Source organism: Coloeus monedula, assembly GCF_965178545.1.
Source record: "Coloeus monedula genome assembly, chromosome: 11".
Lineage (NCBI taxonomy): Eukaryota > Metazoa > Chordata > Aves > Passeriformes > Corvidae > Coloeus > Coloeus monedula.
In genome coordinates, this window is record NC_138791.1 from 6,734,924 (window position 1) to 6,762,698 (window position 27,775).

Genomic DNA, 27,775 nt, shown 5'->3' on the forward strand with positions numbered 1-27,775 from the left:
CAAACCAAAGGGGAGCACTTCATGTGAATTAGTGACGAGGAATACCTGGATCCAGAGAAGACAAACAGATTAATGGCACTGAGAATGAAAAAAATATTCTTGATATTGACCAAACAGGCAACACACCTAACACAGAATTTAGATCTAGATTCCACAATTTAAAATTTGATTCTAAGCTGTTTTCACTTCTTTTTTTTTCAATTACCTTACGGTAAATCCATGACTTCTGTACCTGTTTTGTATGGCAGTCTTCTATTAGAAGAATCTGCTTCTGGACATAGTACAGGACTCAGTCCAACATGAACCATTACAGCAACAAACGCCATTCTCCAGGGGCCTCCCCGGACATTTCATCTGCCCTGCAAACACCAGCTCCTATGGGTAGTTAGAATGGGAATAAGCATCTTGCTAAGATTAAGGGATTTAGGCATAAGGTTTTGTTTAATTTCAAGATGAATTTCTATGTTTTTCATCCTCATCAGCTTCCCTATTTTACTGTGTGAAATTTGGATCAATCAGTTGCATGATATCAATCAGGTATGGTAGGAGGACAACTGCAATTTCCAATGTCTTGGATCAAAGACCAACACCAGACTGAGAATCAAATGCCATGTCGAGATGGATGAAAGGGGATACCATAAAAAAGTGATACAGAAAGGCACTAAACACAGTTAGAGCTGTACTTACAAGCCAGTGAAATTGCAGCTGCATTTCTTAATGTGAGAGGAAATGTATCTGTTTATCAAATTCAAAATACAAGGCTGCTGACAGCAGCAGACCTTGCAGAGGCTGTTCCCCACTGCCCTTCAAGCAGTCAGGTTGCATTTTCTTAGGGGACAAATGCAATTTTGGTTCTAGCCCCAGAATGGAGTAAGGAATTTGAGTTTCTTCTCTGGAAAATATTAACCCTAAATAAAACCTGAACCTTCCAGTAGGCTAATAGAACTCTAGGAATAAAAAGGAAACATCACAAGGTTTTAGGAGGTGCTGAAACATTTGTTTTGAAGTTTTATTACAAAAATATATTTGCAAACATACAAAATTTTGGATGAAAAAATGCTCATTCTTAAACATTTATGCAATAACTTAATAACTGCAAACATACATAGGTGCTATAAAACCCACACCATACCAAAAACGTTAATGATGCAGTATCTACATTTATTGACTTACAATTACTCCGGTTTCCAGAAATCTTTCCTGAAGCCCCCCCTTCCCCATGGTCTTCATATTGAAAGAACATGCAAATGGCTACAACTGGTGCATATGCAGAAGTGATAAAACTCAGAAATTACTAAAAGCACATAAGGTACATAAAAAACCCTAACTAACCATATGCCCATACACTGAATCGATAAAAATAAATACACCACCAAATCAGAGATACTGCAGTTTTTCCAACTTGAAGTGAAAGGAAGATATTGCATCTTAACATTTTCATAATATTGCCAGACAAAAATGAGGTGATACATATTGCACACATTCCTCTTGTTAAGATATGCTGTACAAAGCAACCCAAATACCTGGCAAAAAGGTGGCTGATTTGCTTAGAATACTTTTAAAAACCAAGAAGTCCCAAATAAATGTTTGCTTTCCAAAACATTTCAGAAATTCTATCAGTGACTACATGTGGCATAATGGGTTTCAGAAATAAACCAAAACGAAGCAATTAGAAATGCAAGCAAAAATGATACATCCATCAGCGAATGTTTAAATATTGAGTATTTATACACAGAATTACACATTTTATATTAAATCAGGATGAATCACTTGAATTTTTTTTATCACTCATTCTGCAAATCTTGTTTAATTTGGAAAGATATTCTGCTTCTAAAGTTAATAGCTATTAGGCACCTTTCATATAAACTTTGCATTGTTCAGTAACAACAGAGAAAGTCTAACTACAAAACTGAGAATTTTGATTTTCTTGAACAATTCAGCAGCTGTAGGTTTTAAAACTGTATTTGATTAGGGAAAAAGTAAAATTCCAAACTCAAACCTAAAGTAACTTTAGTGTGAGCCACAAAAAACAGGCTTAGGTAAGAATTAATTTGGGGAGTGTAGTCTGAAATAATCAGCTTTTGATTCCCAGAAAGAATATATAAAATCCCCATTAAGCCAGTAGTTTAAAACAAAAATCACTTGAAAATGGTCACAATCATTTCCTGTGATGCCTCAAAGTAACTTGCTACACACTGGTTATCCCTACATGCAGATAACACGAAATCAAGCACTTCAACAAGCTGGTAATTTCAAACTTATATAAAAAATTTTAAAAATTAGGGAAAAAAAGTTTTTAAATTCACAGACCACATTAAAAAAAAAAACCACACCAAATTTTACACTGTAATTGAGCTTGTGTTTTACAATGAGCTTTTAATTAAGGGAGTTGATTTATTAAAGCCACTCCCCTGGCACTTGTCACACCTCTGCAGTGGGGGGGTTCCCGAGTCTGCTGGCCACACACAGAGGTTGGAACAAACACATGCACTTGTTCAAGGTGTGAAGTTTGCTGTGGACACTACGATTTCAACTCTGGTTCTCTGTCAATTCATTCAGAAAGTTTGGGCAGGGAAGTAAACCAACAACCTGTTGCTACCAGGACACTACAAAACCAAAGTGAAGTAAGGGTCTGCCAACTGCTTGCTTCCAGCTGCCCAGGAACCCTCACAAGGATATTCAAAGTATTATGACTTTTGTATATGGCTGAAGAACTCAAAATACAACTCCTTCCTATCATTTCTACAGATCTTTGGATATGACTGTATTTAGCAAACAGTACCGACGTGCACTATCAACTTCCAACATTTCTATTCTTACAAACTTTTATCAAAACTTTCTTTGAAGAAACCAGAAGCTGTCCACAAGAAGTGAGAAGTTATGGACTCCATCTTTGCTAAATCCAGGTAAGAGCAACCCTCTATTTGGCTTAGACTGTCCATTCTTGTTCAGAGGAACTGCTCACTGGTTTGTCCCTTTCAGTGAAACTTTGCCTAAAAACCCCAACAGAAAATTAGTTTAGACCTTCAATCTAATTTGAGTCTCACTGTTTATGTGCATACACAGTATTGAACTCCAGAATTTATGGAAGAAGCTCCTATCTTCCTTACCAAGTTTGAGTTTGTATTGCTGAATTCAAATGCTACCATTCAATCCAATATATTTCTTGATGAATGCACACTAGCATCTTTCCCTGAATCTTGCACATTTTTCTAACAATATACTATACATTTTAACTGGAAACACTGAACTCAAAGGCTGGAAAGAGCTTTTCAGAAGGCAGTCAGTGCTAAACAAAATATATTTTCCACTAAAAAGCTAGGAAAAAAACTAAAATAGATCAAATACATAAAAATGGAAATATCTGTTGTATCTAAAACATCGTGATTTGTGAACAAGTCACAATTAAAGCTCAATTACTAGTTTCCAATGAAATGGCCATGCACCTTTGACTACGCCAACATTAAGTAATCCTTAGGATATCTATACTTACATATATGTTGTAAGGAGCCAAACAATATTTTTCTTCATATTTCAATAGTGCTTGAGGGAAAAGAATGAAGCAGTGCATCATAACTCACTACAGATTCTCTCTTTACTCAATAACCCAACAGTTTTCTACTGAAAAAGCATCCTTTAAAACTACTATTGCTGGAGAAGGCTGGGACCTGAAGTCAGATTAGTTACCTTTGCATGCCTTTAAGAAATAAATACAACCCATGGGTAAACCAACACAGCAGCATAAGAAAGTATAATTAAAAATTTTCTGATTTCAAATGGGAAGGTACCCAGTTAAATTCTTAGTGAATAGTGACTTACTAAATCACATATACAAAGCAGTAACATTTTAATTAGATAAACTTCAGACTATGAAGTGTGCACTAATAATTTGAGGAGAGGGCAACAGAAAAAAAGCATGCATTTGTTTCCCATCTGCATAAATTTCAACACTGCAGTTCCAACACAACTGAGGAATGAAAGCCAACTATGATGTGGTCCATCCTTAAGCTAAAAGGGAACAAAATGTTTACATTTTATCAAACACTGCTGAACAGGAAGAGAGTCTTCCAGTGGTGGTCTCCTAATTATAAATTTAAAATGAGAACTTCAACATGCAACTACTTTGTTGCTTAAAAAAAGAGATACAATCACTGAAGATTTTGCATATTTCAAATTTTGCCTTTTTAGAGAAAATGGCCTTACTCACTTGGGTGTTTTATGTCAGTAACGCAGAAACAAATAAGATTAATGAAGTATTGAAAAGATAAATTTACCCACATTACCTAAAGACTGCTAATGTACTGAGCAAATCACTTTTTTAGACTTTTGTTAAAGATTTAGCTCCAATGGCCTGGCTTCCAGACCCTTTCTTTTCCCACACCTGCCAGCTTTGTGCATTGTCTTCTCATTTTCCTTAGTCCTTTAAACTGGAACTAGGTTCCCACAACTGAATTTTGTTCAGGTATGCTGTAGTGTACTATACTGTGCATTTGCTGGTTGAAATAGTTTTGAGTCTGTAACCCTTGAACAGTGAATACAGCCAGGAATGAGAGCCAGAGCAAACATTTGCACATTCACTTAATGCTAATGAGAGCTCAGATGCAACTTAAGTCCCCTCCCCAATAAAAAAAAGGTTTGCTGGTGATGATCACAGTGAAAACCTAGATCATTCTGAGAACATTACTTTCATAAGTATTTAAGGAATAATCTTTCCTAACAGGTTCAAATTCAAGACATTGAAAACTAAATATTCTTTTACAAAAATATTAGTTTTATAGATGAGGCATAATTGCTTCTAAAATCAACATATTTTAAGTAGATTCAGCTTCAATTATAGCTTGATGTTGTCTGTACTCTTGGTTAGGATTTGCAAGTAGACTTCATGGATAGTGCTGAGAAAACGGGAATCATTCTGCAGGAAAACCAGAAACACGTTAGAAACATTAGTAAAAAGAGGCAAGAAGAGTTCAATTTAATGCCACTTAAGTTGTCATAAGGATTCCTTCCAGCTGATAAGGGAACGAGCTGTGTGCCTGCACAAAAGGTGCTTTTGGAACACACATGGGCTGTGACCCATGAAGCTGGTCAGGAGCTAAAGGGATCACCAGGCACTCTGGATACTCAAAGAAACAGACGGGGGTCACTGTGTCAGCCTGGCCACATTTTGCTTCCCTCCAGAGTCCAAACCATAGTCTTAGGCACAAAGAATCCCATCCTATGTACAGTTTCCCAAATCAAGTCTGCCTGAGTGTCAGATGTGATGTTTGTCAGGCAGACCAGCCTGAATGGGATTGCAGTGTGCTCTACAAGAATTCTAATGTCAAAGCATGACTGGGAAGTGGATTGGTTTAATCTATGGACAATATTTACAGATATTTCTCGAGTCTAATTCCTTCAAATGACAAGTTTACAAAACTGGTATCTAATCAGTTAGCTTGAGGGTGTCATACTCTCTTTACAAGATCTGAAAGCAGTTGGTATCCTCCTTAGAGTGCTGTTTGAGTACTCCCATGCTGCAGAATATGCCTATTTTTGTCTTCATTCACCTCTCTCTCTGTAAAGACTGGAGACAAATATCCTTGTCAGCTCTCTAAAATCACCACTCAAGAATATTGGCAGGTGAGCTCAATTCCAAGATTAGTTTAAATCTTTAATTAGAAAACCCATACACACCAATAGAAGAAAAGGTTATGTAAAATGGAACAGATAAATCAGGCAACCTAATAATGGGATCTGGTAATGCCTTTTTTGGTCACTGGGAAGATACTGTTATTTTTAGACTTGCATTTTGGGTATAAGCTCTACTAACACCAGCACAGAGCGAGCAAGAGAATCCTGAGCTAAGGAAGAACTGTTCGTCATTCATGGCAACTTCACCATGACATTAGAGGTCAAAATCATCTCAATGCACAGCTTGTCCCAACATCACAGATTTAATTCAACAGAACTTTTTAGTTCCTGAAAATAGCAGAGCTAAAACTTTGCAATTTCCATCTCAAAGAAATATACTGAAAGTAAAGATGATGAAAGGTTCTAGGGAACGGAAAACAGGAAAGCTTTCCTTGGGGAAGTGGAACACCTAACAAGACAGCAAAATCAACTCCCCCCTCATAGCAGCTTCTACTAAGTGCAAGTTACTTCTCACTTGTCTACAAATTCATATGGATGTGAAAGGACACATCCCTGGTACTCTGTTCTTCTAAGTCCTCCACATCTCAACCAAAAGGAGCAAGCTGTGCCATACTCTGTGTACAGTGTAGAGTAATCTGCCCCTTCCAACAGAACAGAACATCTTTTGTAATCTTTCAGGGCAAAAGGAGTTATAGGGGTACAGAATTTGTCACTTCTGCCTTTATGAAGGAACCCCATCCCTCAGAAACTGAGCTCTGTATAGACACTACCTTTATTAGATGTATCAGTGCTTCTTGAAGCTGGGACCTGCTGAGAACAGTAGGAGGTGTAGTCTGAATTTCTGTTGTTCCAAGTGTTAAAGGCGAAGAAGAACTGGCTTTATTCTCCACTTCAGTAGCTTTTGTAGCTGATTGCTGAAACACACTCGGAGACAAGAGCACTGAAGGCGTTACTGTCGTTGTGGCTGTAACAAACTGTGGAGGTGCAACCTGTAGAAGAACAGAAAATTAATAAGCACTGTGTTCAGTAAGAATGAATGATGCTGTAAAGGCTGGAGAGATGAGCATAAAGAAAATGAAATAAATTGTAGCCAAAATTATTCAGTCAGATGTTGAAGAATAGTTGCTCTTAATGAAGAAATATCTACCCATGAAGATTAGTATCAACAGTACTCATTTTCAAAGCTGAAGAAGGTAGCAGCCTTGAACATTCTTGTATGCAGACTCCTTCCTACTCATGTGGTTGCTACCTTCCAGAATTTCTGGAACATAACACATACAACGGAAGTTGAGAATTTCACTTAAGTAATCAAAGGAGCCTATGGCTGTTTTGCAAATTATTATTTTTTTAGGAATTTTCAGAAAGACCAGTCCTGCTTCCTGCAGCCCCACTTCTATGGTCTCCCACAAACACTTTACTTCAAATTTTAAGTGCATCTCCAACATACTTAAAGAGACTGCTGAATAACAATTAAAACATTGGAGTACACTGAAATATTCTGTTTTCCCTTGGGGGGATGTGGGATGGAAATATTTTGAGGACCATCTTCCCACCTCATCATTCCAATCAGTTCTGTCTCCATTTCATTACAAAAATCCACATACAGCCTTAACCACTTTTCCTTTTAAACATAAATTGCACATTTATAAGGCTACTACATTTGCATCAACTGGACACAAATAAGCATCCGCTTTGAGTTAACTCTGGCATGTCCTGATAACTGCAATCGTTACTCAGGATGATAATCTATGTCTTGCTCAGGCTCCCAGGATGACCAACATGGTGAAAAAAAAAAAGAAACAAGCCAATCTCACTCCAAAGAAAAGCAACACTAAATGTGATATGTAAAGATGTTTGATATGTCAGCAGAAAGAGTTCCCCTTGGATAACCAAGGATCTTCAGAGGAAAAAGCCCTCCGAAGCCATTTGAAGTTAATGTGTGTATAATAACATCAACAACAGCAGAACTAACAAATTGATTTTCTTGTAGTCAAAACTGTGAAGACTCACAGCGTGGGATTTCAGCTGAAGACAATGTGTTTAAACTGACAGTTTACTATACAACATGCACATGTTTCTTGAAATTCCCAAATCCATATAAAATGCTTTTAATTAGGTAATTGTTTACTAACTGGGTCATGAACAGACTGTAGAGCTTATCTTATAGCAGGCCAGTAGCTAAAACAGCATTTTACTTCAAGTAGGGTCATTTTTTTGCCTTCACAATCAGATCTGGGCATGCTACTAAAACTGCTTTCATGGAGAGCAAGTTTGACAAGAATGAGGCAAGAGATCTGAAAAAGGAGTGGGTGCATAAGGGAAAAGTAGAATTAAAATACAGATGGTGTCCTAAAATGAATACATAACAAAAGATAATTAAAACATTCTTGAACATTTTACTGTTACCAGTTATTTTGTAACTGCAACTTGAAACTTAAAATTGACATTATTTTAAACTGTTACCCAAGGCAGTTCTAATAACTTAAAATTGTTTTTAGATTGCTAAAACTTGCTATTACAAGTTTTGCAATAACAAATGTTATTCTTTTTTTCTTTAATCTTCAATTTTTTCTGCTTTGTATCTTTTAATACAATACAAGGTATCTCAGGAGAACAGAGACAGTAAGGCAAGGATTGCATTTTAAGCCTCTGGGGTGCTTAAGGTTGGGCCAAGGCTAATAGCCCTACTGCAGTATTATGGCATTAATACTCCCTGCTTGCAACATTAAAAAAACTCCAACAGTTCAAATGGTGCAAACTCAGTGCAAGGCTGAATCCAAAAATGTGTTTTCATTTCTGCATTAGAACCAACAAAAAGAGGGACTATAAAAGAGCACCACATTGACAGGAGCTCCCCCTTCCTCCAGTACAGTTCTGTTTCACAAGAACTCTTTACGTATGGTCAGTGGGCAGTGACTGTTTGAGATATCAACTGTGTACTGCAGCTGGTTTTTTTTCCCCTTTCTAAGAAAACCAACGAACAATTAGCAGAGGTACTTATCCACTTACTTGACTTGCTTTAGGCAAAGTTTTTGGCTGTGGAAATACTTCTGATTCCTTGTTTTGTTGTACAGTCTGAGTTAAAGAAAAAAAAAAAAAAAGCAAAATTTACAAGTTACCATCCACAGCTCAATTTCCAGAGGTGGTTCTCTGTTTTTAAGAGAGCCACAAAAATGCAAATTTCAGCAGATTTTAGACACAATTAAATCAATTTTGTAAAACTAATATAATTAATGGGAAGCTGGAAAAAGAGGAAAAATCTGAATTTAAGTTTTATGCTTTCAATATTATGGCAAACCTATAAAGCCACATCTCTATGCAGCCCACAGGTACCCCCAGAATTGGGTCAAAATTGAAGGAGTAAAAAACACTCAAAACAAAATAATCAGAAAAAGGAAATTGTTAACTGTACACTGTCAAATAAGGAACAGGCTAGACTTCCACCACATCAACTCTCATCACACTGCTCAGCCTGTAACCTTCTGTCCCTTCTCAGATCCCCAGCTCTGAGCAGTGCTTTTCTGACACGAGTACAGATGAAATCTTTAGTATGTTTTCACCCATTAACAGCACCAGTTTGAAAAACCTCCTGCTCTACAGACAGGTCTGTCACTGACAGCTGATGCTAATGACACAAAACTAATGGAATTGGATTTCTAACCTAGCCATTCAATCAATATCACACAGTGGAAGTCCTTCATTATCTTCAAACAGCTAATATATAACAGCACATTTTTCAAGGGAAAAATACATGTACTCTAAAGCTTCACGGATATCAAAGCCCACAGAATACCTGAAGGGGAGAGATTATCTTGCTGTTCAAGGCTGGTGGCTTACTGTGAGATTCTTTGAAGCTTTCTGGTGTTGCAAGTTGCCCAACTGAGGCAGAGATGTTTGGTGTTAAGGGAGTCTTAGCGAGAGACTGCTGTTGTGTTTGGTCATGCTGTGGGGTCAACCTGAGTTTCTGGAGAAGATCAACACTTGTATGAGATGCATTTGAGACAGTCCCTGTGTTGGCTGTTGTCAAGGGTGCTATGAGCTGGCTTTGGCCAGCCATTAGATTCTGTGGAGCGTGGTTCACTTCAGATGGCGGCTGATTCACCAGTGGGGATATGGGCTTGGCAGCTTGCTGCATAACTTGCATTATACTGTTGCTTTGTTTGAGGCCAGGAAGCATCTGAGCAGGGGCAGCTTCCATTGTCGAGGCTGAATTAAGAACAGGGCTTAAACGGACTGAATAGCTTGAAACATTTTTCATATCAGGCTGGGAAACTGAAGCTGGAGGTATTCTCATAGGTGTTAAACAGTCCTGCTGGTTGGCACTGGTTTTAACGCTCGGACTTTCAGATTTCCCCAGGGATTGTGGCATTACTGGTGACTGGTCAAAGGAAAAAGGCAAAAGCAAACTGTGCTGCTCTCTGGCAGGTGTGTCTGTCTGCAGCTTCTCCATTCTCTCTGGATTGGGATATGGAGCTGCAGGCTGTTCCTTTTGTACAGAGGTTCCAAACAGTTCCTCCAAAGTCAGGTGCTTCTGCCTTGACTGAAATGGCTAAAAAGAAGGGAGAAGGAAGTTCTCAGTTTAGAACTAGACATAGCACTGTGCAGATCACACAGTCTATTACAAATTCAAGGAAACTATGAGACACAACTAGGTCAAATACATATAAAATACAGTTTGTATATTAAGGGTGCCCTATTCACAGGAATTTTGAAATTTATTTAATGAAGAGGAACATCCTGGCTATGTGGTTTTTCTTTACATCCATCTCAGGATAGTCTGTGCACTAGCAGTCAGGACGGGGGAAGGCTATGGACTGAGTCAGGAACATGGCACCTGCCATCATCCATCAGCCCTAACTGCACAAGGCACTTTAGGGAAGTGGGGGAAAAAACTTACACATGAAACAGTATTTACAGAGTTGGAAATAATTAAATAGCCTGAAAGATGGGAAAGGAACACAGAAACCAGAAGCTGCACAACCGAGCTAGCAATACAGGCATAGACAGTTTTCCTTGCCCTTTTCATTAACAGTGCAGATATTACATATAAACCTAAACACATGTATATTTATATCCTTGAAAAGTGTGTATATATACACAGTTACATCTACCAGTCCTTTAGTCTCTCCCAAAAATACACATCTAGCCTACATCACTGACATTGTATGAAAAATATGGTTTTGAGGATATAATCTTTTAATATTTGCTGAAAATATTTAAAAATGTTTTTCACCGAAGAGAAAAGAAACAGCTATTAACACCAGTAATCGCAAAATTTTCCTTTTTTTTTTTTTTTGACGTTGCACAGGACCAGAAGTTATGTAAAACAGCTGGACTGAATTACAACATTCTGTTCAGAAGACTGAATGGCCTGCAGCACAATTCCAGTGTATTCTAATGGTATGTCTAAACAAAGATGCTACTTCACAATGACAGCTACTGTACCATGACATTGCTCTGCTGGCTCTGATTTCCCTAGCACAGAGAACAGCAGCCAAGACACAGCAGCACAGGTGCCACACAAATAGCCCAACAAAAAACCTTGAGCTTGAAGTCACACTGTCTTTTGCCCAGGTCACTCATCTCTACTGTTATTCATTCTCTAATGTTATTCAATTTTAGCTAGTTAAAGTCTGGCACCCTTTCATTTTGGGGCTTGGACATTCTGTGGTTTATAAACCTTATTAATTATCTTAGGAATATTTTCCTAGAAAGTTGTTCTTTTTTCCACTGATCTTCCTGTTCTAGAGACCTGTCCTTCAACCATAAAGATTCCATTAAGAGGAAAAATCACTTTTCCAGATCATTTCTAACTCAGCTGTTCACTTCAGTATTACTAATTGAGCAGCTTTCCTTTATTAATACATTACAATAGTAAAGTAATAAAGTGAAATCTCTACCATGCTTTGATCCAAATCAGACTGGACAGTCTCAAACATCAAGTTAAGTTTCCAGCTGGAAGTATAAAACACCTCTTTTACTTTGTCTATCTCTGGTTAAGGTGTACTTTGAGCATATCATCAACTGTGTGTGTTTATGAAGACCTTTAGCAGCAGGGGCTGCTTTAAGGCCACAAGATCCCTTTATTTGATAGGAATAGAGTGCTACTGCTGCTGCTCAGAGGGTTTGTCCAAAAGTGATTTCAGGTAAGCTTTACAGGCCCAGCTCTGCTAATTCATGCTTCAGTATCAGTGTTCTGCTTCAGTTTTTCTGATTTCTGGCACAAAAGCATCTCATGATACAACTGATTTTAATTTTGAATTGCCAAGATGTGACACTTAACTACACAATATCATGGAGAAGACATTTATTTTTATTCCCAAATGTGTGGTATCTTTAGCATGAGATGAAGTTCATCAACATGCAAGTGTGACATTTTGGAGGGAATTTAGCAATCTCACTGTACTTAGCATATGCACACTATTTTTTGATTTCACTGGTCATCTGTTTTAATTAGATGAAAAATGTGTTTTTATAGTTGAAATTGAATGTTTTTCCAGTAGTCTCTCAGTTGTCCACGTTACTAAAAATGTGGCTCAGAAACAACACATTTGAGATATATTTGAACCCAGTTAACTGGCTTCACAGAACTATCACTTATGTTACCCAATTAATTTTTTCCAGTATCTCTGCAGCTATTATTTTAAATAGCTCAACAGAATTAAAAATATGACATTTTACATGTTCTATAAATCAACTTTCCCTGTAATTACTTCAGAGCAATTTGTTAGAATCTTATCTTTCCAGTTTTTCCTTTATTGATTCCTGTTCTGCAATTCCATGCACTGTGAGGAGGAGCATTTCAGCTGATTTTGTAGAGTCTACATGGAACGACCCAAAGAAAATATGTGTTTTGAAAGCACAGCCTCAGGTAACCCTGGTGCCAGGTCTCCAGATGTGGCATGCAGCAAGCACAGCTGGCTGCCAGGGGTCAGTCCACCACTGACCCAAAACCAGAGGTGCTGCTGAGGGGCTGGAAGGGCTGTGACAGAAAATAATCCCAGCAACTCCCCACTCCTCATTTTAATTCATTAATTGTTATTACCCCACCCCTAAACCAGATTCCTGCTGCCCAGACCCAGCCCTAACCCAAACTAGAAACTCCTACTACTCCTCCAAACTACCTATTTTGTTTGCAAGTCCTAAGTGCAAGGCCGCCCACATTTTCCTAGGGGATTTCATTTCTCAGGCACAGTGGTTTATTGCATCAGTGGACCATGGCAGGGAGAGGAGTTTTCCATGGGGCATTTCCGAGGAGCACCAGCACTGCCCGTCCTGTGCCCACTGGGTGGCACTGCAAGCAGGCCCACTACACTTCCGAGTTACAGGGAATTCAGTTACTGCACAATTTACTTACTTTTTTTCTAAATCTATCTCTAGAAAGTCTTGTATGAAGGCACAGCTCCCTCGTGCAGGACCACGGCTGTGGCTTTGAAGGCAGCACAGACCAACCTTCAGTAAATGTCTGAGGCACAAGACGAGGGCTTGAGTTCCTGAGTGATCACAGGGGCATGGTCATCTTTTCTTGCAAGTCATGCCACACATTACCATGGACTGACTTCTTCCAGAAGCCAAGCTGGCCCATTTAAGCATGGACATTCACAGTAGTGTGGACATAGCCTCTTATTTTCAAAATGCTAAGTCAAAAGACAGAATTTAGGATACTAGAAGTCTTCCCACTCGTTAGTTTGTTTAAAGTGATAATAGATGGAGCAAACACTGAAGGCATCTCAAGAAAAAAAATCTATTTTGATACCAAAACAAAGTACTAAATGGAAAAACTCCTTTATTTAGGGTTGGATGGAACATACCTGCTCTTGCACTTGTAATGAAGGCTTCTGTTCTGAAGGCTCTGTGCTTTCTGGCTTTGGAGGATTTGAATTTTGTTGCATTCCAGAACTCGATATAATACTTAGGTCACTAATCTGATTCTGAGGGGGGAAAAAAAGAAAAAAAATTAATATAAATATATGGGTTTTAGTCCACATTTACCCACTATACAGTCCTGTTTACATGGCACTTGGACTGAAATACAGATGATGTACAAAGCACTGATTTTTGTAAGACACTCTGGAATTCAGAAATCTTAGGAATTAAAAATCATACCAAGATATCCAGAATCTGGTATGCACTCATAAAGCTTTTACTCTTTATTATTACAAGAAAAACAAAAAGAAAATACAACTAGCTTTATACTTTTTCACCAAGAAAGAAAATTATAATGTTGAAAGAAAATGAAATGAAGAAATGAAAGAAAAGGTGGGCTTTTCACATCCTATATCTGCACTGGCCACTAACAGAGAAATTTGCTACACTTCATTAAATCAGGAACCCAAACTACAACTGCTTAGGAAAAAGAAATCCAGACAGAAATCACTCTAAGTCGTTGGAAAGAGAGCTTGTCACCGACTTATTTCCACCAGATTTAACCAACCATCTACATCTATTTTCAGGTGTTAATTTGGTTTACTATGAACAAGACAAAACCAGGCAAGGGAGTTGCATTATAATACAGTATATTCACAGATGGTGTTGACTTTCATCTTTAATAAACATAAAAATACACAAATATAGATATTATATTACCATTAAAATCACCAGTGAAAAAACCCAGACTGTAGAATAACCCAGCTTTCAATGCATAAACTACATGTTATGCATATGATAGAGCTCAACCATTGACACAACACATGATGATTGCTCTGGTATCTTACCCAAAGCAGTAAAATATGGGTTAAACTTTTTAGCAGCAGATTAAAAAGCAATCTGAGCTTTATTCTTTTGTTTTCAATTTCTAATTGAAAGCAATAAATACAAAATCAAGCCTTTACATTGTGATTTAAGGACAGAGGAGAGAAGCAGACTCTCCCATCTTTCTGACTTTTAGCCACTAACTTGAAGGTCAAAACTCTTTGTGCCTGAAATGCTGGAGGCCTTTTAGTTATAAAATCAGGAAAGGCAGAGTTTTCCTTTCACTAGAGGATAAGCTGCAGTATGTTTCCCTGCTCATACTGAAATACACACACAAAACCACACTATAAAAAGCATCCATTCACTTCATTAAAAAAAAAAACCTCAGAGTTCATTCATTTTCACATATGGGCTTGATGTAGTGTGTACTTGAAGGATTAAGCTGATTTGGAATCCTAGATTAAATCACTCAGACCTTCATAAATCTCTTTTTCACTCCCTCTGCCCCCTTCTCATGCTGACACTCTGCCAATCTCATGTGGGCTGCACACAAGGATTACTGTATGATCCATCTGGAATGTACCAGGCAGATAAGTACTTTCTGCTCCTAAATACAAATTCAGGCATAATTACCAAGTACCATAAAATTATTCAAAAAGAATTAAGACAGGAAAGGTCTCTCAAGAAGCCATCTTCCAAACAAGTTGGTTACTTTATCAAGTTAACATTGGCACACATTGGCTACAAGGAGTTCCAAAATTTATGTGCCAGGGTTTTGTTGTTAAAGCTGAGGTGGTCAACAGAACCTTCTCCAAAGAAGTTTGCTTGAAACGTGACCAACATTGTTCATTTCTGCTTTTCTGACAACTGTACACAACCACAATCACAGCTGGCTCTGATGGGATCACCATGAACAGGTTCATTTATGGTTCATGTGTCGTAAAAATATCAAGAAACAAACACACGCACACACAACAAGAAGAAATGAAGATACAACTCCCCCCAGTTTTTAAGTAGCTTTGCTGTATCCCATGCCTGCCTATGTCACTGTTGTATTATTGGCAGCACAGATGTTGACTGTCCGCTAAAATATCTGCACACCAGTTCCTGTTCATCAGAATTTTACTTGTCTACAGAGCTTCAGCTATGATGTTTAGGAACACTGTTTCTAGCAAAAGCTTTTCAGTACTCTCACATGAAAAAGATCTGAAAATTAGAAGAGAAGCTGGAATATCCCAAGCCATCCAACAGCCATCTGTTGGAAATGTGTATTATCCAGTACTGCAAGGACAAAGAGGGAAAAAGGCTTCATCACACCCAGGAGGGCACTACCACAGCAGTGGATTCTTGTGGGATGGGTTTTTTCCCTTCTTTGCAAAAAGACTTCAGTTTTTTCAAATCTGTCTAAATTGATGCCCCACTGAAAGATGAATCATGCAAGTTGTGATGTTTCCCTCTGTAATCTTACAAAAGCTGCTACTTGCACAATGCTGGCCTTCATACAGAGACACCTCTCCCCAAACAGCACTGATACACACACAATTCAGAAGTAACTTTTTTTAATCATCTGTATTTTAAAGCACTGAAAAAACATGAGTGATTTCCAGAAATTAGTTTCTAGCCTGGGTCAAAGATACTGTACTGTTTGTCACATTGAGCTGACCTCAATGTACTTCAGACAGTGACAAGGTTTAATCCACATGCTTACTCTTTTCTCATCATCCCACATTGTACTGTAACCATCTAGAATCCCACAAAGACTCAGATCCCAAGTACTCAAAGGAACTCTGCTGCACAACAAGCAACTCCTGGAAGGAATCAAGCACTGTACAATGTGCTCACTCTTCTCCCACCAGCACAGCCACAGAAGCCACACCATGGTTCTGCAATGCAATACTCACACATTGCTTTACTATGGCACATTCCTGTATTATTATACTGGGGAAGAGGCGTGTTTAGAAATCTCTGTTTCCATTTTTGGATCTCCCACACATTACCTTTATATTCATCCTGCACGTATGAATTTGGTCCTCACGACTATATAAAGTAATTCTTTCCTAAGAGAACTAACATTCCTCATTATGTAACCTTGTGAATTTAGCACTGGCAAAGGATAACAGACTTTTTCTTCTGAGATGAATTAATTTATTAAAAAGACAAACAGTAGACAGGACAGAAGAAATAAACTGGGGAACAGAAAGACAAGGAACAGTATTGTTACATTTAGTCTACAGCTAATAAGAAATATGCTTCATAGAGTCTACAAATGTACTGAATGACTCAGTCTCTAATACCACAAGACATCTTTTGAGACTAAGAAGAAACAGATGCTGTTGGGCATAATTTTTATTTGCTATTCCCAGAGACAAAATTTTCTCACAGCAGGAGAAATCACTGTAAAATGGGTCTACCCTGCTACACTTCAAGTTGGACCACATGATCAGGATTCAATCCATCTTGCCTGAAATCAGAGAATGTTTCCTAGTACAGTGTTCCTGAGGGAGGGAACAACACATCAGTCTGAAAACAAGGCTGCTGAAACTATTGCAGAGACTGCCCACTCTTTAAACAAAGCACAGCTGATGTGCTAAAAACTCATTTCCAGAAAAGAGACATTTACTTACTCGTTCATATTCATCCTTGGCTTTACTAAGCATTTCCAGGATGTCAATGGGCCTGTTTTCACTGCAGCCATTGGTCCTGCTGGGACTTTTTCTGTCCTGGGAAACTTGCTGCGACCTCTGAGCTTCTTGTTCAACCACTCTGTAACAGGAAAGGAGAAACAGGATTTAAAAATTTAACTAGAGTTAACATCTTGCAAAAAGCAGTGAAGAAAAATGTACTCCCAGCACATTAACCCATTTTTTCTGCCTGAATAAGAGCCTAACACACAGTTGACCAAAGTTACACACGTTTTCATCTGCTACAAGGTTTATGCAAGTCAAATTGTCAAATGGTCTGGACGATTTATCTCCCATTCACAGAGCACTGGTCTGTCTCTCACAAAGTTTGCCTACAGTAAACACTACTTCTATAAAACTCTCATGTTTAGACATTTTTACAGTGAAATATGTGGACATCCAAGCATGTGATACACAAAAAGCACATGTATTATACCATAGACTAAGACACAATTTTTTCTCTTTACTTCCTAACATTCATTTTTCCAGATTTAGCCAAGTCAAGCCATGTCATTCAACAAAATCTATTACCAAACAGTTCTAGTTTAGGATGAGGCCTACCATTATGTAACAAACAGAGACAGTGGGAAAGAAGAGAGCTGGCTCATACCAGATATCTCTGGAATCAGTCTGCAAGAGGACTTAGAGCAAGTTACCCTCACACCCCCACCTACGGCTCTGGAAAAAAACATTAAACCATTTCCTTCTCAAGCTGCCCTGTAGTCATTCCAATTACCTGCATTTCCTTTGGCCTCTGGTGTCTATGGTTTATTTACCACTTCTACTCCACCCCTGTCTGCCTCAAGTATCCAAAACCTTCAATTTGAAGGACAGGTAAGAGATGCAAGAAGATTATGTGTACCTGGTCATTTCAGTAATAAAATAAAAGCAGCATATACTCCTAATCCATATGCAGTTCACAAGATATACATGGCTGTGCAATGCGCTAAAGCTTATCCTCTTGAAATAAACACACACCAGCCTGTAATCCCTTCTTTTTTAAGCCTGCATTAATCAAATATGTTAAGAAAAAACAAGCACTGTAAACAGGGCAGAGCTCTGGAGCTGGCATGCCACTTGAGAACTCTCATGCTGTGGAACTGATGGCTGAGGGGGGAGCCAAGAGGTGCCATCACAACAATCACAGAAAGTGTCAATCATTCCAGCCTCCAGTTTCTTTGGGTCAGTTAGGATTCAGGACAAACTCTAGATTTTATAAACTGTAATTATTTATATGCACCTCTATGTTTACATTTCTGAGGAAAAAAATAGTTCAAGTTTTGGAACTTTCTTCCCAGTGTTCTAGCAACCAAGCTTCTTTACTTCACTAGGGTTTAGTTGTGTTTAGTTGAAAAAGGGTTAGATTTGGCTTTTAACAATTCGATGTGGCTTTCAGAATTTGTAATCATACAAGCTGATTATTTAACCAGCTTCTGATTATTTCCAGCCATCTCTGTAAGCAGCAGTCACCTGCAAAGGTAACTCACAATAGGGAGGCAAAGGTAACCCTGACAATTTTCAAGAACTGCAGCATGTGCTTGTTTGGATGAAGCAGCTCAATACTCCACAAGTGTTTCTATGGTGACACCCTGAGAGAACATTTTGTTCCAGCACCTCACGCAGTCACCCAGTCCTGGCTTAGGACCTCTCTAAACTCAGCTCCAAAACTAAGGATGAGAAAGAGCAAGGCAAGATAATCCAAATGCTTTACTGAGATTACAAGTGCCAGCATAATTGTATAATAAAAAAGAAACACTTCAGTTAAAGGGAAGATTCTGGGCAACTGAAGTCACACATGTGCTGCCTGGCAGGCAAAGCAAAGGCTTCACTCTTGAGACCCTCCTTCTGCCTTAATTAGTTGGCCCAGAAGGTTTCAATAAAACATCCTCCCATGAAAACAGTACTCATTGATCCCACAGCAAAACATCTTCAAGGAGTGCATCCATTTCACAGAAATGTTTCACAAAAATTTCTGAAAAACAGTTCATAATATTTTTCTCTTGTTCATGATGAAGTGTTTGTTACCTTTTTAAAGTTTACTTTCTTTTTGAAGAATAACAAATTCTCTTCTCATCTAGGTAATTGTCTAATAGCTCAAACTCCATATTCTGTCTTGTGCAGGTTACATTTCAGTGGTGGTGATGAAATAAAATTTGAAACTTTATCCCCAAAATTCTGAGATACTGTCCCAATTCTAGTCTGCTGCCTGTATCTCAGAAGACACTTTGGGTCTGACTGTTGAAACAGGATAAAACAAGCTTATAAACTAAGCTTAAAATAACCCTCCCGACAAACTCATAGGTCAGAATGCAATAGTTTTCTGAAATATTTGAAGCCCTCCAGTTTCTGTCCTACTTCTTCTAGAAAGGTCAACATTCAATCAATCAATCGTCTTAACTTGACACAAATTAATTGTTCCTGAAATCAGGAGTTTGATGACTCCCATGAAATGTTTTTATTTCAGAAAATCCTAGAATTCTTAAAGAAAAGAGAAAAAAAGATTTCTGTAAATCAAATACCTAAATACCTTTCCTGGGGGAAAAAAGTCAACTAATGCAAATCTGTACACTGTGCATGCTCTGTGTGCAATCCAGGATTAAATCTTTTTTAAGCAAGGCCTGCTGTTTCTTTCCATTGTATCAGATAGTGGAAGAGGCACACATTCCTTCAGGGATGCAGTAGCTGCTGTGATAGTTTGTTTAAGAATATCTGCAGTTATAGCATTGAAAATATACCTGGCACAACCTCACAGAAGGGCAGGGGGAGGGAGAGAATGTAAGAAGTGAAATCTGTGATTACAAAACCTAATTTACTTTTATTTTCAATGATAAGCTACCAAAATATAAATGGATGGCCTGCAATCTTAACTCAGTCTGGCACAATAAGGTCAAGTCAAATGCAGGGAAGAGAATGCAAATCTCCTTGAAACCTTTTATGGTTATGTTTTTAAAGTGCTGAGGTACTACAAAGGCAGCACTCTTTCCTATCAGTGATTAAGGGTGCAAATCCAAATTTCCACCCCAAAGACAAAAATTAAGGAACAAAATTAATACTCTTGGAAGAAAATGTAAATATTGCAATCCAGCAAAAAGGGCAAACGTGCTTTAGGGACTGCTGTGCCATGGCTAGACTGATCTGTTACCCGAGGGCACCTTTTAAGATTCCTGAAGTATCTGTAGCCCATCACTTGTGCTACTGTGACCAGACCAGTTTAACACCAAATGGACACAAGGTGTCTGAAAGTTTGCTGTCTGAAACTTAGATCTGCACTGTAGAATAAGAATATGGTAGAGTTTGAAGGGTTCAGCTCTCCCTCACACTTCAAACATTTATCTAATGGTGTTAGATCAAAAGGTGCATTAAAAAGAGGAAGCCATGTCCTTCTCATGCTTCGTTTATACAGAGGAGAGGCAATAGATGTTTTGTTATTTGTTTTGGTAACAACATCCAAGTGTCAGTTTCACACAATTGTTTTCCATTATTCCTTATAGTTAATCCTTAGATATGGACAAACCAAATAACAGCAAGAAGTCCAACATAACTGGGAAGAAAAAAATAGAAGTGGGAAATGGGGTGATCAGGATGAGAAAAAAGAAAAAGAATTTAGAAAGATCTTGATATCAATATCTGCCATTTGTGTTCTCTCTCACTCCTTCTGTGAGAAAATAATAATAATAAAAAGCAAAAACAACCCACACCAAAACCCCTATACTAAGAAATTAGAATTCAGCTTAAAATGTCTATGTTGTGACTAGTTTTCATATAATATGATATATTTCCATGTATTTAAATTGTGCAAGTCTTCAAGATGGCCTGATTGGCAAGCCATGACATGCTGCTGAAGGCATGCAAGAGATAAGAGGGCTCAGGAAAGCAATGTGATAGTGAAGAGGAGCAAAACTGAGCATGAGGGATGAGAAGATACCCTGGGCAGTACATCTACATTTTGCATTTTAGCAAGAGTAACTACCAAAAAATCCAGAAATTAGCACCACCAAGCTCTTATTATTTCACAGTTTTGTTTATTCTCCTAAACCCACTATAATTCTAGAAGATTCTACCTAGTTTTCCTACTATTCTCCAACCTCTTCACTTTAGTCAGGAATAACAACTGAGTCTTAAAAAACCCAAACAAAAAAATAGCTCACCACAAAACCAACCAAAAAAACCCAACCATTATTTATTTCATTACACTTTCTGCATTAGAAAATCTTTTGCCAGCATCCCCACACAAAATAGAATGTAAAATAATAAACAGTGCTCATACTTCCTTTATTTGAAGAATGCCAACTAATACTTCAACTCCTTTTTTTATCACTTAACTGAAAATATAACGCTGCAGTTTTTTTAAAAACAAAACTATAATTTTCACTAGTAAAAAAACTTGTATGAGCAAGAATGCTGTATTCCTCCATTTCAGGAGAGTGAGGAAAGAATCAGACACATTTAGTAAGTTCTAAAAGACTTACAGAATAATAAGGCTCCAGTACTTACTTAGCCATGAGTTTTGCTATTCGATGACAGTCGTTCTTGTCATAAAACCAAATACTGTAAATTGACACTAGAAAACAAGAAAAAAAAGCAAGTGTAACACACACAAAAAAGAAAAAAGTAATTAAATCAGTAGCAAAAAAACCCAGTAGTCCATTAGATCTGCAATATATTTCCATCAATTTCCACTGAAATATTCTGTGTCACCACCTACTATTTATAAAGTAATCAGAAATAGCACATCTACAAACATAAATACAACTTCAGGCAGGTTAAATGGAAGAACTACAGAATCTTGATACTGTTTGTAAATACGAGTGGAAGGAAAATGAAGTTTTAACCAGCAGGTGCCTTCTCACTACAGTTGCAACCTCCTTTTTTGAATTACTGACTTTATAATTTAAACTAGGCCAAGGAATATCCATTTAAAAAAAACCACTGATTTTTAAATTTGTCAAATTCGAAGACTAACATTAACATTTGAATTACAGTACAACAGTTCAGTCAGAGTCTCTCTGGAAGGTTCCCTCTCCAGAAGAAGGCAGTACCAAAGCTCCCACCACACTGTCACATTCATGGAACAGCTTAAAACTAAATTCATAGTGACCCCTGCTCTTTGAAGGTATCAAGGACAAAGCAATGAGAACAAAAGGGCTGCAGCTCAGCAAGACACTCAGCCTCATTCTAGCTTTTAGAATAAGTAAAATTCCATTGAAAGTTTGCAGAGCTGGAGCTCAACCACTGAGCCTTCATCAGAGGGAGAAACTTCATCAGTAGTGCCATGAGCTGCTCCTTCCCCAGCAACCCTTCCAAGGGGCCTTTACCCACACACCAGCTCATCTCCTCACTGCCCCCACAGCTGGACCAACACCACAAAGCTCCACAACTTTTTTCAGAATTGTATTGAATCCAGCCCACAAAGCAGATTATTTTAAATCTTAGTTCACCTATGAAGTTTGTCAAGGCATAAAGTGCAAGAATGTCAAAGGCAACTGGATACTTTACGTATGTTACCATTAAAATATTTTAATTTCTGAAAAAGACACTTTCAGCCTTTTAAAACTCATCTTTATACTGCAGTTCATGTCAATGATTTTATGTAGCTGAAATGACTGATTATAAATACACTTGAAGGAAAGGAATGTTAAAAAAAAATTACTCAGCCATTTCCAGATAGAGGTAATTTTTATTTCACCGTGAAATCCTTTTTTTTCTTTACTCTCTTTTTTCCTTCTCAAAATAATCAAAAACCTCAATCAGAAGAACCCAGTCAAAATGATGTCAAACCATGACACAGAGGGCAATTATTTACCAAACTTTCTCTGGCCCTTCGAATTACCCCAGGTGTACTTTGTTGGGCCAAAATCCTCAACAAGTCGCTCATTTCTAGAACAATATCCTACAACAAACTGAAGTTCTTGGCTTATCTTTCTTTTATTAAATAACAGCTGTATTAGTTTTGGTGTTTGTTTCTTTAGAGGTTCCAGCTTAAGTAATAGATAACAAAGCTTTCCAAGCCATAAACAAAGAAACAAATGCACAAAAGATATAAGCCAATAAAAAAGCATTTCATACATGTAGCCAATGCTTATGAAATGCTTTTATCAAACTTTGCAATTTAATACAACTGGATTTTTTTGCTGCATAGAAGCCTACAAAGTTTCCAGTCTGCTACATGACTAAAGAAGTAGCTCATGTCTTAGCACTGAAGAAAAGCTGTTTCCCTTCCCTGACTTCATTATCAGACAAACTGCCAAGAGGAGAAAGTTGCTTCAAAAATATACTTGCTGAAGAAATGAAGATAGGGAACTTATAATAATGGGACAAATGATAAAAGTGACACTCAATTCTGCCAGAAACAGGCCTAGACAAGACCACAAGTAGATCCAAATTTCAATTTGGTGTAGAGTATCAGGCTTTTTTCCACTTTGTACTACTGGCAAGCAATCACAGGGAGTCCCTACAAAACATTAACAATATTATAAAGATGCAAAGCAGATTACAAACTAACTCGGGCATTAATGCAGGTACAGTCCAACAGGCTGGAATGTTTACCTTCCTCTTTGCAAGAGGCCTCATGTACTGCCAGTTCAGCTCCCTTCCCCAGAAGTGTGTATCCCCCAACACCATTACTACTAATATTTGATATGTATTTCCTTATATATACACTGCACTTTCTTACATGTGTGCAGCTTCAATTGTGAACATCCTTATAGCACAGAGTTGGTTCTTACCAACTCTTTTTAAATATGTGATTTTTTTTTTCCTACACCCAGCCTAAACATTAGCTGAACATTCCTATGTCTGATGGCACCTTTCTACTGTAGTTCATGCGAGAGTTTCATCCAACAGAAGCCACTGAATTAAGTGACTCATTTTTGCATCCAGCTTTTGTACACTGAATGCTGGGCAGCATCTTTAGCAATCAAGTAACAGCAGTTTGTAATCAGCAGCAGCAAATCTTTCAGTAGGATTCACACTACATTTTGACACCCCTGAAGTTATGAGTAACCCATACCACAGACAAATCAGGTTTCATAAAACTAAAAGAAGTCATCCATTATCTTTATCTCTGTTCTTCTCTGACATATGTAATTTTTGCTAGAAACACTGACCCATAAATATTTATCTAAACACCTAACACTCAACTTCTCTCCAAACTTGTCTGGATCAATCCTTAAAACCTGATTAAAATTGAAATGGAAAACCAAAGAGCTTTTGAGAGAACAGAAGGATTATGGAAGACTTCCTGCTCAAGCCTAACAGCTGAATAATACCAAAAGGAAGGTCTTGGACTCTTCTATAATCTGGATTAAGAGTGGGAATAGCCACTGTGAGACAGAAGCCTCATCTTTGGCAACATAAAACGAAGCTGCACACTCAAACTGTAGTAGCAAGAGGCAGCATCCCCACCCTCACATTCCCATAACTTTGTTAACCCATTGTACCCCAAGTGGCTCCTCTCCCTTATGTCAACTGGGTACATTTTAGTCCACACCAGCTCTTTGATCCTGTTTCTGCATCAGCTTCACAAAAGCCACCTGAGCATAAGAGAGAGCACAAACAAGAAGCTCAGGACACACAGGAGGGTAAAACTGTTAAAGTGGAACTGTGTGCCAGAGGCAGTGCACATGGACTCATCAGCACTGCCAGTTTTGGAGATTCCAGACACTGTCACTCCCTTCCCTAAAGCAGTTTAGCCATTTGTGCAAATGCATCTTTAACTCATTCAAAGAGACGATTTGTTTAAAACTTCCCTCAACTATCTGGAAGAGCTGGTAGAAGGGAGAAGAAATTTTTATTTTACAGGTCCAATTTAGATGTTGCCATACAATGAAGCAGAACTACTGGAAGTGGAGTCTTTCAAACTCTCGAAAGAAAAGGACTTGTGTTTTGAAAAGCCTCCTAAAATGTAACCATGGAAAACAACCCGATCTCACTCCCATAAAGAAAAGCACATGTATGCATCATTTTACACTTCAAATAGAGTTTAAGGCAAAATGACATAAAGCTCTCTCTTAAAGCTTGTATTTCTTCTAGTAGCAATGTCAGCTGAAATGCCACCTCTCCTCAGTCAGTCAGCTCTAGTATCATCTTCACTGACACTCCTCATATTTCCTCAATGTAGGTATTAGCCTGCCACATAGATTTATAAACCATTAGAATGAATGGAAAAAGTTCCTCCTTTCCCATTGTTTTAAATACCCAAGGCCATTTCACAAGTATAGCTCACAGCACAATCCCAAAGCAGGAGCATGGAGTAATTCAGCAGGTGCCAAATAGTATCCAAGCTCAGGAAAACTTTAACAAACTGCCATCTGACAGCATTATATGGAAGGAGAGGGATTGCTGCTTTGCAACCCAAACCACAGAAGAAAACCTCTTGCAGTTACAGTGCCATCCTTCAGGTCAAACAACATATTTTTAGAACTTCTTTACAGTTTTCAATCGTTCTTCCCTTCCCCCAGCTTGCACTGCTTCTTCTGCTATGAAGATATGAAGAACAGGCTCCTTTCTTATCTCAGACTAAAGCACCGGGTTAATGTGCTTGCTGGAGAGCCAGGCAGCCTCAGCAATCACAGAGATATGTTACACTTAATGGAACATGTGTGATAACAAGAGACTTTCCTTACCAGTTTTGAAACCAGGCAGGAGCTCCTTGAAACACTTCTAATGCAACTCATTTCACTTTCGCTGTTCCGGATACAAGCTGTTTTTATCAATAATACAACAAGCCCAGAAGACAGCACTTTGTAACTGAGTTTTCCACTTAAATGTATAAACCTCTCAAAAATCCATTATTTTTGTATTACTAACTCTTACCTTGGACAGGAATAAGAAGCAAGGAGAAAACCACACCACCACAAACACAAACCCCACACCGAACAAGGACCATTTATTTTAATACCCAACTTTTATGCTAAACATCTGTCTTTTCAGCACCATGGAAATCAGCCTGCCTGACCTCCCAAGTGAACTGGCTTGGATTAAAAACCCTTTTAATCAAGACCAACACAACCGATACAAAGGAAAAGTTGTAAATGAGAAAGGCTCAGGAGAATCTTCCCTGCAGACTTTAAGAGGTAAGCTGACCATTGCTTAAAACTTTGACAGATTTTCCTCAATAATTAAGCAAACTATTAACTAACAGCTCCAGTTTCTCACATTACAGATTGAAGGGAAGTACTGAACTTCAGACTGGACTATTTTTACTGTTACTGGCTGAACTGTATGCATTTTTTAAAACAGAGTTTTTAACATGCTTTCCACAAAACACAGACAAGAGAAAACAAGCTTAGGTTCATTTAAAAAAAAAAATAGGTCAACAGGATTCAGTGTTTCATGAACAAATACTCTGAATACTCTAAAGAATGTGCATGTGTCCAGAGGGGAAGTTCAACAAGGATCAAATATACCTGGCAATACCTATTCCAGACTAAGAAATAATAAATGGCACATTAAGTATGAAATATAATCTCAAAAATTTTACCTTTTGAGAGTAATTCTAAATTTAAAATGTTACCGTAAGTCAAACAATCTCTTTTCAATTTGGCACTTTTAAAATCTGTTCATGTTTGGAGATATTTGCTTTCTTTAATTCTTTATAACAATAAAAACAAGAATACATTTTTTTCTATTTACCACTGCAAGTAGTATAATTTCTCACAGCTTCTTAGTCACACCCTCTTATCTTTCCTTTAGCATCTTATTCCCACAAATAAATGCTGTAAGTTTTGGGGCAGCATTATATCCAACTTTTCAGGTTTGATATTCTTTTGGGGCTGGAACCATAAGAAGCCAGAATAATTTTGAGAACAAAAATTCTGGTCTGAGGAAAGATTGCCCATTAAAAGCTGAAATATGAAAAGACAGGATTGGGATTGGGGGGTGGAGGGGAACCTCACAGAATAATGAATAACAAATTGACCTAAGTGTCTTCCATTTCACTCAGAGAACAGCAAAATGTAGATATAAGAAAGGTACTGTATCACTTGGTCTGTTCTCCTTCCAGAATGCCCATGGAAGTTTCCTTCATGCCCCACCCTGCAAAAATGGGAGGACTCCCTCCAAGAGCTGTGAAAATCAGTAATTTCCCGTAAGAATAAAACAGCAATTACCTAGGCTTGGTCTAAGAGTATGGAAGTGCCTCTGTGCAAATGGATAAAGTATCTCATGCCCACAGCTTAACAAAGTAAGTTCTGATATGCAGCAAACCAACAATTCCATTGTATAGGAAGAGTATTTGAAGAAATCAAACTACAAAAGAACAGTAAAACTCCACCAAAATATTATGATTTAGTATGACAGGCAAATCATTCTTACAGCCTCCAGCCAAGCAAAAATAATGTTTGTAGACTGCTTGTAAAGTTCCTCACTAAGTCGTTAGCAGCTCTGCATAGACTGGAGTAGGTTACTCGCTGTCCTCAGAACAGCTCTTGTGCTGCTGAAGACAGAAATGCCAGAGGTCTGATCTGCTGCGTGGAACAGATTTGGCCTTATTATCTACTTAAGTCAAGACAGAATTCCAGAACAAAGTGAAAACATGAAGTTTGTAAAACAGTAGTATCACACTCAGTTATAAATAATGTTGACATGGAACCTTCCCCAAATATGTGGTGACATAATTTTGCTTTGATCATCTTCTACTGTTTCTAGCATGGCCCGGTGAAGCACCAATGTCTATTTGTTACTGATCCTGTTACAACAAGACTAAAGAGGCACAAGGTATTTTTGTCTCTACCAAACAGCACTATTAACATGATTTTAGGCTTCTACTGGAT

General features: G+C 38.0%; 1 protein-coding gene across 2 annotated transcripts in view; it reads right to left on the reverse strand.

The window, feature by feature from the left end:
- Positions 1–1,064: 1,064 nt before the first annotated feature.
- Positions 1,065–27,775, reverse strand: part of DCP1A (decapping mRNA 1A) — a gene marked incomplete at its 5' end in the record, with an annotated part of 32,165 nt that continues 5,454 nt past the window's right edge. Inside the window, 7 exons of one of the 2 annotated variants that reach the window (XM_082288900.1) lie at positions 1,065–4,912; positions 6,402–6,620; positions 8,641–8,706; positions 9,425–10,180; positions 13,443–13,562; positions 16,947–17,085; positions 21,498–21,564. In XM_082288900.1, the coding sequence (XP_082145026.1) occupies positions 4,832–4,912; positions 6,402–6,620; positions 8,641–8,706; positions 9,425–10,180; positions 13,443–13,562; positions 16,947–17,085; positions 21,498–21,564 (1,448 nt within the window). In that variant the 3' untranslated portion in view covers positions 1,065–4,831. The remainder of the gene's footprint in view (positions 4,913–6,401; positions 6,621–8,640; positions 8,707–9,424; positions 10,181–13,442; positions 13,563–16,946; positions 17,086–21,497; positions 21,565–27,775) is intronic. The other variant, XM_082288901.1, reaches the window with a different exon arrangement.